Genomic DNA, 16,197 nt, shown 5'->3' with positions numbered 1-16,197 from the left:
TGGTAACTTTTTTTTTTTTTTTTTTTTTTTTTTTTGTTAATAGTAATAACTGATTGTGAAGTATAAGGTTATTATAAAGTGATTGTTTTGACAAATTAAATTAAGTTAAAGTAAATTAAATTAAAAAAAATACAAGCACGTTGAAGTAACAATATATTTTGTGACGTGTCAAATAAGACCGTTTATTATTTTAATAATATTTAATAATTCTTTTTATTGTTGTTTCTGTATATATATTTTTTTTTCTTTTGTTTTTTTTTCTTTGTTTTTTTTTCTTCTCTTTTTGGTTAAAAAAAAAAAAAAAAAACAAAAACAAAAACAAAACTTTTAGAATCGAATTACCAAAAATGTAAAAGGCAACTTTTATTTTTCATTTTTTCTTTTTTTTCTTTTTTTTTCTTTTTGAATTATCGTGAAATCTTGACATGGTTTTTTTTTTTAAAAAAAAAAAAAAATCATTACTAATCTGAAATCCTTTTAAAATCTGACTTTTTATTTAAAAAAAAATAAATAAAAATTTAAAGAGTCCTTTTTGTCTATAATTATACATTTAATAAGGTAAATAAAGAAGCAAGAAAGCATATTCCCATTATTTTTCCTAGAATGCCCTTCCTTTTAATAATAAAAAATTTATACAAGAAAATAAAACCCATTATATTACTACTAATAACAGTAATACTTTTATTTTATTATACTTTTCAAAATGAATTGGATATGTTAAACTCATATGCTGAAAATGAGTTAATGCCATTTTTAACTAAACCGGAAGTCAATGGGATTGCCCATAATGATGGTACAACTAGTACTATACCCACACATACAAATGAAAAATCGTTCTTGGATAAAACAACAATTAATAACAACGCTGATAATGGTGGCAACAAAAATGCCAATGGCAACGGAAACCAGAATTCAGAAAAAGACATAGGTAAGCATGAAAATGAAAATATAGAGCATGATGTTAATCTAGAAGATCGTACCATACTGTTAGAAAAAAATAAATATTTCCCCATTTTACAACAAGATCTATTTACTTCCAGGTTTGACAGATCTTTAATAAACTCTGATACAAAAGAGGAAGAAAAATTAAATTCAGATTCACTTTACAAAAACATCAAAGATGTTTTATATAAACCAAAATATCTATCTGTGGAGAAGGCTTCACTAAAAAAATTTTTTCAATACGTTACTGATAAGTATCCTATCATACAAAAATCCAATAGTCCCGGTTCCGCAGCCATTGATGAAGATAACAATGCAAACACTAATGAAGATACCGCCAGAATAACTCAAATTAGGGATATTTTCAAATCTACTTTTAACTTATATTCTAATTTTGCCTTTGGTTATGATGAAGTTAAACCTTTAAGCAAACAGGCTATAAATAACGGCAATGGGTTGGCCAAAACTTTGTTAGGCTCAACAGACATGTTGTATTTACTAGGTATGGAGGACGAAATCGCCTCGGTTCTTGATTTCATATCTTCGAAACGATTTGGCACGACAAAAACACCGATTTTGAATATTTTTGAAAATGTGGTTTATTTAGTTGGCTCCTTAATATCGGCTTATGAAATGTCAAACGAAACTAAGCCCATATTTTTGGACAAGGCTAAACATTTGGCTGATTTTTCCTTAAGAGCTTTTGACACTCCAAATTTCTTGCCATTAACCGATTTACCGTGGAGATCACCATTAAATAATAGATTCCCGTTTCAAAGCAGCAATTTCAAGGAACTAAGCGGGCTAGGATTGGAATATATTAAACTCTCCCAGTTATTAAAAGACAACAGTTATTATTCCTCGATTTATCCAATTTATGAAACAATCGATAAATCAAAGAAAAACGTTTTCGATATAGACTATCTATTTCCAAACACTGTAGATGCTTCTGGCTGTTCCTTACTTTCTAACAAAGATATGCAAAATGGTGTCCATTTAGGCTCTAATGTTATGAAAAGCATTCACAACGGGGATTTCGTATTTTGCAAACAATCTGACACTTTGCTACCGGATAATTTCCAAAAAATCCAATATTATTCAGTTAACCATAACGAAGAAAAAATGGCGTTGAATTTCAAGGAAGCGAAAAATTCAAACTATTATTTCTTACTTATGAAAATGTATCATCTATTAAATGCCAATGAAGATAAATTGAACTTTGTATCCCAATATGTTAATGCTGTAGAAAAAATCAAAGGGTTAATGGTTTTTAAACCCATTCTGCCTTATAGTGATATATACACACACAAGAATATTTCTTTAATTAGCAATTTGAAGACCGTGTCCACATTTAATCCTATGTCTAATGAAATACTTGTAAAAGTTAAACAAACTTTACAAATGGACCAATCAAATTGTCAAGTAGCTTCCATGCTTGCGTTGAGCGGCAAATTATTGAATGATGAATCGCATTTACGCTTGGCCGAAGAAGTCTTAAATGGTTGTATTGAATTGTCTAAAATTCCTGGGTCAGGCGGCGTTTTCCCCTCAAACGTCGTTTTAGAAAAGTGTTATGAGGAAACTAATAATGATTGTACATATAATAAGGAAAAGAAAATTAAAAGTATTTTTATGAATGAGGATAATTCTAAAAGTGATGACGAATCTATTTTTGGCTTTACAGGTATTAAAATAAATGGGGATGAAAACAGTAATGGTTTTAATAACCTAAAGAAAAGAACATGGATTAATAAAAGAGTATTTGTCGATAAAGATAAGGACAACACCGACGATGACCATGGTAATGATAATTCTAGGCAAAAAAATAATAACATAGACAACAAGCAACAGATTATATCACATCAGAATGTTCTTGGGGCAGATGCTGATGATGATGATGATGATGATGATGGTCTTACGCCTAAGCCGCCAAAAAAGACATATTCCATCGGTACAGAGTACCCAAAAAGTTTTACGAAAGAAAATGTTGATGCAACTGAAGGGAAATGGATAAATAAACCTGACATACCATTCTTTCTAAATGACGCGTCTACTGATTATTTCCTATACCCTGAAATTCCTGAAGCTTTATTTTACATGTACAGAATAACTGGTGATCCCAAATGGAGAAAAATTGGAGGGGAAACCTTTGATAATATGATTAAAGTGATACAACAAAGAGGTCCCAAGGGAACTATTGATATTAGTTCTTTGTCCGATGTTTTTAATAAGGTTCATTCTGATGATTTACCACATTATTGGTTTACACAAACTTTAAAATATTATTATTTATTGTTTGCAGACCATAGTGTGTTATCTTTGGATGACTATGTTTTCAGCAGTGATGGTCACCCATTTAAAAAAGTGAAAATTATAAATAACAATTTGATGAAGAATTATGATATTGCTTGGGATTTAATATTAGATGATGATTGAACATTACTGTGACGTATCTTTTGTTTTTATTACTGTTACTGTTATTTTTAGTTTGCAAATATATATACACACTATGAATTTACGTTAATAAAAACACAAGAATAAGAGGGTAAGAGGGCAGTTTTTGGAATTTTGTAAAAAAAAGAAAATCTACCTGTTAAATTATGTAATTTTTTTTTTTTTTTTTTTTTTTTTTTTTTTTTTTTTATGATAGATATATAAGCATTATAATATTGTACAAATAAAAGAAAATTAAACAAAATTGCCATACTTCATAATCATTCTTGATCTGAATCAGATTGCAAATATTTGGCATAATCATCTGCAGATGCAAATATTGGCAGTTCTTTCAAAGCCTTCTTTCTCTTCTTGTTACTTTCCTTCCTCTTTCCAGTCTCAATCTCGGCTCGTGTTCTTTTCTTAGGTGACTCTTCCTCTTCTCTTTCTTCGGAGGAAATTTCATCATTATCGTCTCCGCCCTCAACCGACACACTAGTGACACCGGTAGAAGCGTCTTCCTCATCAAATCCAATGATATCAGGCTCTTGATCTGATTCTTCTAACTCTGCATCAGAATTTTCACTCATTGAGCTGAACTCTTCATCATCAAAAACTATGTCGTCATCATCGTCTTCTCCTTCATCGTCATCACCTTCAACATTCGGGTTAGATTTTACTAAAGCATCCCAAACTTTTTCTTCATCTAAGTCGCTTATATCATCATCCTGGTCGGTTTTATCTTTAGTTTGTCCTTTAATGGCGGATTTTTTATTAATAAAATATTGGTAAAAGAATTTTTCATCTGGTTTAATTTCTTTAGCCTTTTTGCTTAACCAATTCTCTGTGTTAGCTGGCAATTCATCCAAGGTTCTATCAGAAGCTTTAACCAACAATGAGCCAGTGTGGATACCACCTAGAGGTTGCATAATAGAAGAACCCCTAACAGTTGCTTTCTGTTTGAAATTTCTGTAAACAAACCTATCCAAGAAATGTGCCAGGGTATATAAGCCTAAATCTGGTTTAGTGATTTCTTTAGACTGAGACTGGAAAGCGTTAGCGTATGCTTGAACAGTTGGATGGAAATGATTGAGAAACATGGAAATTTCCCATAGGGATGATTTATTGGCATAAGCAAAATTTGGGTCACGTTTACGCGGATCATATTGTTGTTTGATCTTTTTACTATTAGTAGTAGATTCAACGTCTTCTTCGTTTTCCGATTCATATGTATAATCCGTTGGTGAATTTATGAACAAGTTTCTGAGCTGCGGGATGGATTGTTCTAATTGAGTTAGTAGGTAAAACATACCAGCAATTGCACCAATGTTTATCCAGTTTAAACAAATCTGTAATATTCTTTTAACAAAGGCCTCAACACGAGGAATGTTTTGTTGATCCCTTTTCAAAGATTTATATAGCAAGTTCAAATAAATACCTTGTTTCGAAGAAGTGGCCAATCTTGGATCCAACAAACTTTCGTACAAAGTTCTGTAATACCTAGATGTGTTTAAATCGGCCTTTTGAATGACTTGGAAAATTAAAACCAGAGCTTGAATAGAGGTGTTAAAATTGGAAGAATGGGTGATCTTATATAGTGTATCCAAGTGGGCCTCGTAAACTTCAGCAGGCATATCGGAAAAGGGCAAAGCACGATTTAATCCAGTTAAAATAGCTGAAAATAATTTAGTGTTTTTCTCATCGACAATTTCCTCAGCTGTTTTAACTGAAGAAACAGATTTGCCACCATTTTTGCCCCTTTTGAAATTCTTCTTTCTTCTTTGTTCATAAGATTTAGAAGTTTTCAATTCATCTTTATTGGCAGTAGTTGTGGCAAGATCATTGTCATCTTTGGTTAAAAACTTTTCAAACATAGTAAAGTATATCTTAATTAAATTATTAGCCAAATTAACCTCAGATCTTTTCAAAATGGTTTGATTTAACGTCAAGACTGCATAATAGACGGTGTGGTATCCCTCGCGAGGCTTCAAGGAAATATCAATAATAGCATCTGCAATGACTGGTTTCATGTTTGGATGATTTTGTTCCAACTGCAATAATTGAAATGAGGCTTTAGAAGAAACTTTATTATCAATGTCACCTAATTTGTTGACACCTAAGCGCAATAGATTAACCTCCTGTTCCGGCTTGGCAGTCAATAAATCAAAAATATGAGTTAAAACTGACATTCGAACGTGGATAATTGGATCGTGCGATAATTTTTCAAAAAATTCTAGAACGGTAAAGTATTTTTTTTTCAGATAATCTTCAAAATAATATATAGCTAAGGTTTTTTTATTTAATAGCATTGATAATTTTTGGTTTTTAAAAAAGCTGAGTTTCCTATCTGGTAGTAAGCCATTTAAAAACAAATCTTTTAGGGCGTTTAAAGATTGTAAAGCTGAATTTCTAGATTTTTTACCACAATAAGATAGTAAAGTGTCCAAAGATTTTATATTGTGAATGGGAGATTCTTGAACCAATAAAGTCAACGCGGAGATTTTATCGTTTAAAGTACCATCTGATAAAATCTGGGACATAAATTTTCTTTGAGATGAGTTTTTAGTAAATTCTTCATAATATAATTCATTATCTTTTTCTAAAGACTCTTTACCTCTCTGATATAATTTTTCAATTTGTTCTGGTTTTAGAGTATCAGTGATATTGTCAATTTCTGGGTCCAATGCAACATTATACCACACTTCATCAGCTGGAATTAATAATTTGTCTGTAACAACCAATTGTGTTTCAGTGATTAAACCTAATTTTTTTTTTTCCTTTTTGTTTGAACCGAGAATTCCTTCTAGATCAGGGCTATTGGTATTTTGTTCTTCCTTTATTGTACCGATACTGTAATTGGCACTATCATTATCTTCCAATTGTTTTTCTATTTCTTGCTCTTCCTCTTGTTCTTGCTCTTGCTCTTTCTCTTTCTCCTCCTCTGGAGTTGGAATATCTTTAGCATCAAAACCAATGCTCTTCATCATTTTTTTCAAATCTTTTTTAAGTTCTATATCATCACCTTCTGTATTGTCCACATCATCAAATTCTTGTTCACTTGCACCATCATCTGGAAGATCTTGAATTAATTTTAAATCTTGATCGGTAGCACCCAATTCCAAAGCTTCACGACGCAAAATATCGCCTTCATGATTATTATTATGTTGTTCTTTATTGATATCATCACGTTGAGCTATAAATGTACTGTCCCCTTTCTTGCTATCATTTTTTTTGGCATTTGAACTTGAGTTCTTTTTCAATTTCACAGATATTTTATCCTTTAAGGAAGATAAATCAATCCCATTCGTAGAAGACATTAGCAAATAGTGTAAACGTTGGATATCCTTTATGTTTTTGCAAGAACCTTGAATTTCAAGGGGGGGAAAAAAAAAAAAAAGGAAAAATAAAGTAAAAGGCAAAAAAGAAAGGAAAGTAAAAGAAAAAAGATAAAGCAGGTTGCAATATGTTTTAAATATAATAAGGTTTGAAGCTTAAGATGCTATTATCTTTTAATTAATTCGATAAAAAAAATTTTTTTTTTTAACATTTCTTTTTTTTTTTTTTCATTTTTTTTTTCTTTTTAATGGAAATAGGTTGACCGAAATGAATCGGAAGAACAGTTTTATGGATATGGAATTGTGAAAAGGGTAGTGGGGAGTATATCCGAGATTAGCAATGAGTCCGTTAGATATATAAAGCGGGAAAGAAAAAGAAAGCGTTATGCAAGATTTACATGGGAGATATTGTGCAAAGTTATACAGAGCAACAAAAAAAGTGGAAGGGATGAAGAGAAAGGGAGAAATGGATTGAATTTATTTTTATTTTAAGTTTTGACAAACAATCTTTTAGTTGTGCGGTAATAAACCAAAGTTACTCCTTTTTTTATTTTTGTTTTTGTTGTGTTGTTTTTATTAAAAAAAATGAGAAAGAAAAAGAAAAAGAAAAAGAAAAAGTTCTCTGAGATTCCAGTTTGTTACAATATAGCAATCAACGGTGTTTACGATATCTTCTATGTAAAGTTTGCCACCTTTATCATATACTTATAATTTATTATTTTATTTTGTTCTATTTCCTTTCTTTCTTTCTTCATTTCACTTCATTTCACTTCTTTTCACTTCTCAATCCCAAATCTTATTTTAACTTGTTTCTAATCCATCATACATACCTTCATTTTACTTAAAACCAAAGAAAGAGAAAGAAAAGAAAGAAAAAAAAAATAATACACATTTATTAATTTTTTTTTTTTTTTTTTCGCTAAACCAACGTATATATCATTATTGAATATAACTACACCAACAGTCCCAAGAAAACAAATAATTCAAGCAATTAATCATGTCTTTAAAGCGTATTACTAAAGAATTGAACGACTTAGGAAGGTATGTTGTCAGCTAATCATTAAATTCTCAACCAATTAATAGTATTTATAAGTTATGGTGTAAGAAGTTATAAAAAAAAAAAAAAAAATAGAAGTTTAGTGTTATAATGATATGAACAACTGAGGTGAAAAAAGATATTGCATTATCCAAGGGGTTCAATTATACAGGGTAAATTCCTTGTTTTCATTTCCTAATGAAGGGAAAGAAGAGGAGGGAAGGTGCAAATTTGGACTTTTTGGAACTTTAGCTTTACCTTTTCCAAAAAATAAAAAAAATAAAAAAAAAAAAAACTTTTTTTTTTTAACGTATGTGTCACGGGAAAATTTTTGCTTTGTAGGCATCAAATCTTAACTTGGTGACAATGAGCTTTGTATTTTTTTAGGATGAGAGAGTAAATAATAGTTAGCTATTGACTGAATTGGCACAAAAAATTATATCGTATCCGTAAAGGTATAAAAAGTTCTAAAGTGGGATGTGCTATGGAAATGTTTTAAAAAAATCAATGGACATTATTTTCCACATAAGGGTTTTATTTCACCTTGTTTGTTGTCATATCTTTGTTTCCACTCAGGACTATTTTAAATTTTAAAAGATTATCAGGATAAGAAATGAAAAATGTAAAGTGTAAAAAAGACATAAAGGTAAAGGGTGATACCCAGTATTGATCTTTTTGTGTTTTTATATCATTTTTCCTAAACTTTTTAATCCACATTTTTTCCCCTTTCTATTTTGGCACCATAGCAAATTAATTTAAAACTCACTTTACTAACTATGTTTAAACGGCTAAAACTGTTTTACATCTATTTTTATTGATGTTTCTTGTTTTCGTTTAATTTTTTTTTTGCAGAGATCCACCAACTTCATGTTCCGCTGGCCCTGTTGGTGATGACTTATACCATTGGCAAGCTTCCATTATGGGTCCACCAGATTCTCCATATGCTGGTGGTGTTTTTTTTTTATCCATTCATTTTCCAACGGATTATCCTTTTAAGCCACCAAAGATTTCCTTTACTACTAAGATATATCACCCAAATATTAATGCCAATGGTAACATTTGTCTAGATATCTTGAAAGATCAATGGTCGCCTGCTTTGACCATTTCTAAGGTGTTGCTATCTATTTGTTCTTTATTAACAGATGCTAATCCAGATGATCCATTAGTTCCAGAAATTGCACATATTTACAAAACAGATAGAGCTAAATATGAAGCTACTGCGAAAGAATGGACTAAGAAATATGCTGTGTAAGGTATTCTAAAAAGTAAAAGTATATGTATATATTATATATATTATATGTGAAAGAACATAGTTATATTTTTTTTTTGCAGGTATTATCATTATCATTATTATATATATTTTAATTTTAATACATAAATATTTGCATTATATATATATATATTTGTACATTTATTTACCTAATTGAACTTTATTTCAATTGGAATGGTGTACCTGTATGTTTTATATATAAAATAGAAATATGTTAAAACAAATAGTGCATTAAACTTTCACAAAAAGTACGATGGTCTGTTTGTTGGGTCTTTTACTTTCAATTTTTTTGTTTGTTATTTTTTAATTTTTTTTTTAATTTTTTTAATTTTTTTTTAGTTTTTTTTTGCTTTTTTTTAAAAAAAATCGAGAAGGATTCATGTTTATACTTGTTTTTTATTTCCAACTTAACATTAAAAAAGTTGTCTTCTATCGCCATACATCCAATTAGATAAAAAAAAAGAAAGAGAAAGCCAAGTAAACCTGTCTACATACACACTTACATATATATTTATACCTCGTTTTAACCAACAAAATAGTAACATAGATTAATAGCATTGGAAAAAAAAAATTTTTTTTACCTATTTTTTTATGACTAGAATTAAACAAAAAAACTAAACAAAATACTCAATAAAAATGATTAGTTTACCTTTTAATTTTCTAACCAATTACTATTCAACACATTCAAGACAATTATTAACTTTAACAGAAAAACTATATCGTGAAAATCAATTATCCTCATATTTGACACCTCAACAATTGTTTATAATTGAAGAATTAATAAATACTTCAAACAAGGAGCTAAAATTAAAGATTTGGGATTTATTTTTAAAAGGTAAACTTATACTAAACGTAGAAAAAATTAAGCCAGAAAAAACACCCCAGCAATGGCCCTCAGGACAAAACTTAGAAAGTATTATCAAACAAAATGAAAAAGATAACCTAGAACAAAAAAAAAACGAAAATAGAGAGGGGTCAACTGTCCAACGTGTATCAAGTTCAACTACTTCTAATAATGGTACCAGCTTTATACCTGGACAAGAACACTCAGATCAAAATTTTAATGAATATAATAGTGAAAACAATACACCTTCTGATCTATATAGTGGGACTGATTTTACTGATATTGATTTAGCCAATCTAATGGATCAATTGAATGGTGTAGAATTTGTTGGTAATCTTTCTTTAAAGTTAAGATATGCATTGTGGGAAAAGTTTATTGATTACGGTTACTCTGACGCCGAAAATAACTCAAAAACCATGGATATGGAATATCTATTATTAGATGAAGATAAGGTTTACGATAGCGATAATGAAAATACAAAGCAAGAAGAACATAAAGTGGAGACCATAGGTACTATTGTAAGGAATGAAGACGATGATTACGATGATTACGATGATGAAAACGATGAAGCAGCAGAAAAGATAGATAAACCCCCACTCCAAAAGCATTCTTCTATTGAAACCGACGGGACGAGTGGTGTGAATAAAGATGTCATCCTTTCAGATAATTTTGATGAAAATGGTAACTATATATTAAAAATTGAAATATCAAAAGAAATATTGTCCAGACTTCGAATCACCAACACTGAGCAAATTATGGAAAGATTTGACAAAATATATCATAATTTTGAGAACGATAAAGAGGCTTTAATGAAAAGATTAAAATTAGAAGCAAATGATGAACTAATTGAATCTTCCCGGGGCAAAAGGACATATCAAGATAGTTTGGATGAAAATGATGAGATAGGCGACAGTAAAAGTGAAACTAGTGGTAATAATGCTACTAGCAATATTACCTCGGTTAATAATAGGAAGAATAATTCTGCTGTAACTTCGACTGTTTCTAAAAAGAATAATTCCAAGACTATCGGTTCTAAAAATGAAAAGAAGGAAAATAAAAAAGAATTTAAAACTCAAAAAAAAATCAAACCCAATGATCCGTATTCATTTTTAGGTAATTTGCCCATTAAACACCTAATTTCTCAAATTGAAAATAATCGTAATGTTTTAAGCATTCCCGATTTGGAATTAAAACATTTATTATTGGATGTTAGGAAAAGTAGGTCCAAATGGGCTTCTGATGATAAAATTGGACAAGAAGAACTATACGAAGCCTGCGAGAAAGTTGTTTTGGATTTAAGAAATTATACACAGCACTCAACAGCATTTTTAAATAAAGTTAGTAAGAGGGATGCTCCAAATTATTATACTGTTATTAAAAAACCCATGGATCTCAATACTGTTTTGAAAAAATTGAAAACTTTTCAGTACAGATCTAAACAAGAGTTTACTGATGATGTAATGTTGATCTGGAAAAATTGTTTGACCTACAATTCAGATCCAAAACATTTTTTGAGAGGTCATGCCTTGGCTATGCAGAAAAAATCATTGCAGCTAATCAATAATATACCGGACATAATTGTTAGAGATCGTGCTGAGGTGGAAAAAGAGTTGGAGGAGTTGGATAAAGAACAAAATGAGAAAAATGCAGAACGAGAATCCAGTGGAGGAGAAGGAAGAGGAGGAGGAAGAGGAGGAACAGAAGAAGATGAGGAAGAGGGAAGAGGAAGAAAACATCATAAGGGCAAGGATAAAGGTGGGAAGGGAAGTAAGCGTGGCAGTGGAAAGCAAAAGGCAATTCATTCACTCAATAAGGAAAATGAAAAACAAGAAAATACTGTTAGTAAATCCATCGATCAAAATACCGAATTAATTAAAACAGCGTGTACACCAGATACTCATGCAGCTAATACTCCCTTGAAGTCGACTGGAAATGGAACAGGCAAAACACCTGGTGGAATTACCGAAAAAAGGAAAGACATTGATGTGAAAAAGGAAAATGAAATACAAGGACAAAATGAGGTTTTCCGCGAAGATGAAGACGAGGATGAAGAAATGTCTGATGATGAGGGATATTCTCAATATTTGAAGGAAAAAGACGTAGATAAAGATGATGTTGAGCTAACTTTGTGGAAAAATATAACATCAAAAGCACGTGCTGAAATTTGTGTGCAAAGGTCTAATATTTTTAAAAATTCCACAACGTTAAATTCCAAGGCAGAAGCCATAATAAGATACCCAACTTTAATGAAAGAGCATTCACAGCTGTTAAGTGATTACAAAACAAAACTGGAACAGGAAATATTAAGTGAAAAAATGAAAAAAGAATCAATGCTCAGAAATGGTTTTGGTGCAGCCATATTATTTGCTAATGCCAACAATTCTGATATTAGTGTTCATAATAATATTTCAGATAGTAGCAATAATGTTTTATCGACACAAAAAGAAGGTGAACTTGAGGAGAATAAAACTTCTAATAATAATAATAATAATAATAATAATGAGGACGATGAGGATGAAGTGGTTAACATCGATGCCGATGATTTGGTATTTTTACCGGAATATAATGTGGGAAATTCTTTGCCTGACATAGCGTATGTTGGAATTAGCAACGAGCTGTTAAACAATATAGAAGATGATTTAATCAATGAACAATTGAGCTCAGATACTTCGATTAACCGGAGTCTTTTTTTAGCAAATACCAATAAGGGATTAACCCCCAAATTGGATAAAAATATTCGGTTGATTGAGGAAATTCGCCACATATGTCATAAGATATCATTAATTAGGACTCTTTACAATAGACAGCTTGTTTATTCGAACTCAGTAAATTCATCAACGGGAGGAAATAATTCATCAAAGATTTCTGCCTCACAACAAAATCTTCACTCGTCTTTTTACAGAAAAAAGGAAATAAATAATGATTTGGATATCGACCCTGTATCCAGATTACACACAAGAAACAGTAAGGGTGACAAAGCTGTTATACGTGCTTTTCTACACAAAATTGTGTCTAAAATTGCCATGAATAGTGGATTCGAAGCAACACAACAGTTCGCCATTAATTCCCTGACCGACATTACCTGTGATTACTTATCTAATTTAATTAAAACTGTTAAAATACATACAGAGACAATTTCAAATAATAAAAAAGATACACAAACTATTCTTTTGATGACGATGCTAGAAAATGGTATAATGAAGCCGGATGAATTATATTCATATATAGAAAAGGAATTTCAAAAGAAAACAAGAAAATTGAAAGAAATAAAATACAGGTTAAACTTGTTTTTAAAAGATTTATTGCGCCCTTCCTTAAATGATTTATCTGAAAGAAACTTTGAAGATGAGAGTCAATCATTTATTACTGGTGAGTATTCCTCCGAATTAACGGGAGAGGATTTTTTTGGTTTCAAAGAGTTGGGGTTAGACAAAGAATTTAAAATGTTGAATTCCTCTATTCCGTTGCATTTGTTAGCGTTTCAATTCCAAGCTAAAAGAAGTACCACTGGTACAAAGGATAAGAAAATCCAGCCTGAAGAATTTAGTTCTATCACTTATACACCTATCACAAAAGATGATTTGGAACAAAAAGATACAGATAATGATCGTGGCAGCAATCATCCTAAGATCATTGGGTTGTTGAAACCTTTGTTGCTCAAACAATATGAACGTTGCAAAAATATCAGCTTAGAAAGTAATCCACAATGGGACAAAAATGTTTTGTTGGAAGATACACAGATGCCGAACAAACCAAAACCGCCTAGACTACCGCCTACTGGTAAAATTGGCACAATTAAAAAGAAATTAGTGAAAACTGCGTATTTCTTACCTGAAGCTTTAAAAGAGCAAATTAAAAAGGAAAAACAGGAAGAACTAAAGAGATTGGAAGAATTAAAAAAACAAAGAGAAGCGAAAGCAAGGGAAAGTCAATTGATGGATAAACAAGATGAAAATGTGAGTTTTAGTCAAAAAGCACAGGCAGTAAATGGGTTTAATACTGAAAATAAAAAATCAGAGAGCACTTTTAGTTTAAGTTTACCACCTGTGATTCCAAACATATAATTAGGTGAAGACCAACCTATTTCTTCTCTTTTTTTCTTTTTTTTTTTTTTTTTTTTTATCATTAATGCTTAGTTATTTGTTTTTTATTAAATCATTTAAGTAACTAGTTCAAAAAATTCAGATCGATTATTTGCGTTTATTGTGAATAAAATATGCATTTATATTACAAAAATTTTATATAGATAAGAAAAGTAATGGAGAGGAGGGTATGTGTGTATTATTTTTTATTCTTATCCTTATTTGATTTATTGTTTTTGATTTCTATAAATGCTATTAAAAAAAAAAAAAAAAAAAAAAAAAAATGATTAATAAATAAAATAAATAAGGAAATAATCATATTTCGTAAATACTCTTTGAAAAAATTAATAAAATGTTATTTAGTCCAACCTTTATAATTCATCATGCTCTAGTTCAGTTTTATCAGGAGAAGCATGTTCGTTGGCATTAATATTGCCACGAGTTAGCAACTCCTTTTTGGCATCTTTTTTCGTTTCTATTTTTAATACGTTATCTTTATTCTGTCCATCTAAAATAACATTTTCCACATTATTAATAAGCGTATTGTCGTTTGGTTCAATTTTTGCTTCTATGGGGAAAGCTATAATGTCATCAGGAGTTTCAATAATGATCGCATCATAATCTGTTCCAATACGAACAATTATATCATCTTCAAGTAGATTTTTCTCACCGGGATTTACTGGGCCATGGCTTGTATCCTCTCCTAATGGTGCAACAAAGTCTTCTTCTTCTTCTTCTTCTAATAAACGAATAATTTCAAAATTACCATTTTCAAAAGTAGGCGTTTCATTGTTTAAAGAAATGGACAATGATCCATCACTGTGCTGGCCAGTTGTCTCTACTTTTAAATACCCTAGAATATCACCGAATAGATTAATAACGGGAGCATTCCATATAAAATATGATTTCGTGTATATACCTGAGCCTAGGTATCCTTTAGCAAAAATGGAGCCGAACACATTAGCTTGTAAAGTACTGAAAATATCATCAATTTGAGAGGCGGATGAGGAGGCTAGAACAATGACATCAAGCTCGGTATCATTTTTGCTTTGTTCAGTAGTTTTCAGTAAGTAAATGGATTCTCCTAAAAAGTGAACGTCATGGTTAGGGGAGGTTAAATAGGACGTGGCACTTTTAATGTTTGGATTCTCACACGTAACCCTATAGGAAAAAGTTTCTTCTGCATCTTTTGATAACAATGGGACATTGCAAAGGTCATGCGTGGCAATTATAGCTTCGTACTCGCAAATACGCCATTCTCTGATTGTGACAAACTGCGCTGTGCCCTTCTTTAAGGAAGGATCACATATATATTGAACATCAACAACCCTTGGTTTCGAAGTAATATCACAGATGGTACCAGTAAAATAATGTTGGCTAAGATAAAAGCCATTTTCATTGGATAGTATTGTGGGATTGCTGACGGTTTCTTTGTAAGAACCTAAAACATATGACAAATCTTCATTGGAATATTGAACTATGGTGTTATTATATGCAAATATATAATTCCAATACCCTGTCGATAAACCTAGTTGATAGCGATGCTTAGAAGGGGTTATAATCGATGTTGCATTGAATAATTTATCAAGTATGATTGTTGCATTAACTATTGTTTGGTCGAGAAGTTGTTTAAAATCGTTAGAATTTGGATCATAAGCTTCGACATCTTCAGCAGATTCTAAGGTTTCTACAAAACAATTGTGATAGGGACCAATATCTTGTAAAAGTTCTGGAAGATTATCAACATGATTGTTTTTGTTAGTGATGTATTTAAAATCGTATTTGGGCAGACTGATTGGGTCTTGAATTATCGGGTTGGCTACGAAAGCACTGATAACATTTATAAATAGGAATAGAGTAACTATTGATTTGAATAACATATTGTTAACACCTGTGAACATAGTTTCTGGGTAGATTATTCTTGTTAAATAATTGTTTCTCTAGTAAACGCAAGGTCTTTCTTAATTTACTTTTCTATAATATATTACAACTAGTTTGGTGTAACCAATTAAACAATAAAATTCAAACTGCTAGTTTAAAAGGTTTCTCGTGATATTGTTAGATTTTAACGTAAACTGATCATTATGTACGAGCATAGCTTATTTCTTTACTATTGTTGGAAAGAGAAAAAAAAATTTTTTTTTTTTTTTTTAAAAAATAAAATAATGTAAATTTTTTTAACAAAACATTGTTCTTTTCTATTTTCCGATCATCCTCTCCCTTTCCCCCCCCCCCTTTAAAGGGTATTCACTAGT

General features: G+C 30.6%; 5 protein-coding genes across 5 annotated transcripts; 3 read left to right on the top strand and 2 right to left on the bottom strand.

Annotated features, from left to right (window-relative positions):
• Positions 1-714: 714 nt before the first annotated feature.
• MNL2 (putative mannosidase MNL2) lies at positions 715-3,378 on the top strand (the record flags this gene model as incomplete). The annotated part of the gene is made up of 1 exon (XM_046081283.1): positions 715-3,378. The coding sequence occupies one exon, from the start codon at positions 715-717 to the stop codon at positions 3,376-3,378; it is 2,664 nt and encodes an 887-aa protein (XP_045937063.1).
• A 278-nt stretch (positions 3,379-3,656) lies between these two features.
• MAK21 (RNA-binding ribosome biosynthesis protein MAK21) lies at positions 3,657-6,692 on the bottom strand (the record flags this gene model as incomplete). Its single annotated transcript, XM_046081284.1, has 1 exon — positions 3,657-6,692. The coding sequence occupies one exon, from the start codon at positions 6,690-6,692 to the stop codon at positions 3,657-3,659; it is 3,036 nt and encodes a 1,011-aa protein (XP_045937062.1).
• Positions 6,693-7,707: 1,015 nt separating this feature from the next.
• Positions 7,708-8,998, top strand: SCDLUD_000746 (uncharacterized protein; the record flags this gene model as incomplete). The annotated part of the gene is made up of 2 exons (XM_046081285.1): positions 7,708-7,751; positions 8,599-8,998. 2 exons carry the CDS (start codon positions 7,708-7,710, stop codon positions 8,996-8,998), a joined length of 444 nt encoding a protein of 147 aa, XP_045937061.1.
• A 654-nt stretch (positions 8,999-9,652) lies between these two features.
• On the top strand, positions 9,653-13,924 carry SPT7 (SAGA histone acetyltransferase complex subunit SPT7; the record flags this gene model as incomplete). Its single annotated transcript, XM_046081286.1, has 1 exon — positions 9,653-13,924. The coding sequence occupies one exon, from the start codon at positions 9,653-9,655 to the stop codon at positions 13,922-13,924; it is 4,272 nt and encodes a 1,423-aa protein (XP_045937060.1).
• Positions 13,925-14,313: 389 nt separating this feature from the next.
• YOS9 (Yos9p) lies at positions 14,314-15,843 on the bottom strand (the record flags this gene model as incomplete). Its single annotated transcript, XM_046081287.1, has 1 exon — positions 14,314-15,843. One exon carries the CDS (start codon positions 15,841-15,843, stop codon positions 14,314-14,316), a length of 1,530 nt encoding a protein of 509 aa, XP_045937059.1.
• Positions 15,844-16,197: the final 354 nt, after the last annotated feature.

Source organism: Saccharomycodes ludwigii, chromosome I (assembly GCF_020623625.1).
Source record: "Saccharomycodes ludwigii strain NBRC 1722 chromosome I, whole genome shotgun sequence".
NCBI lineage: Eukaryota > Fungi > Ascomycota > Saccharomycetes > Saccharomycodales > Saccharomycodaceae > Saccharomycodes > Saccharomycodes ludwigii.
Note: the sequence above shows the minus strand (reverse complement) of the source record. Positions and strands in the feature narration are given on the sequence as shown.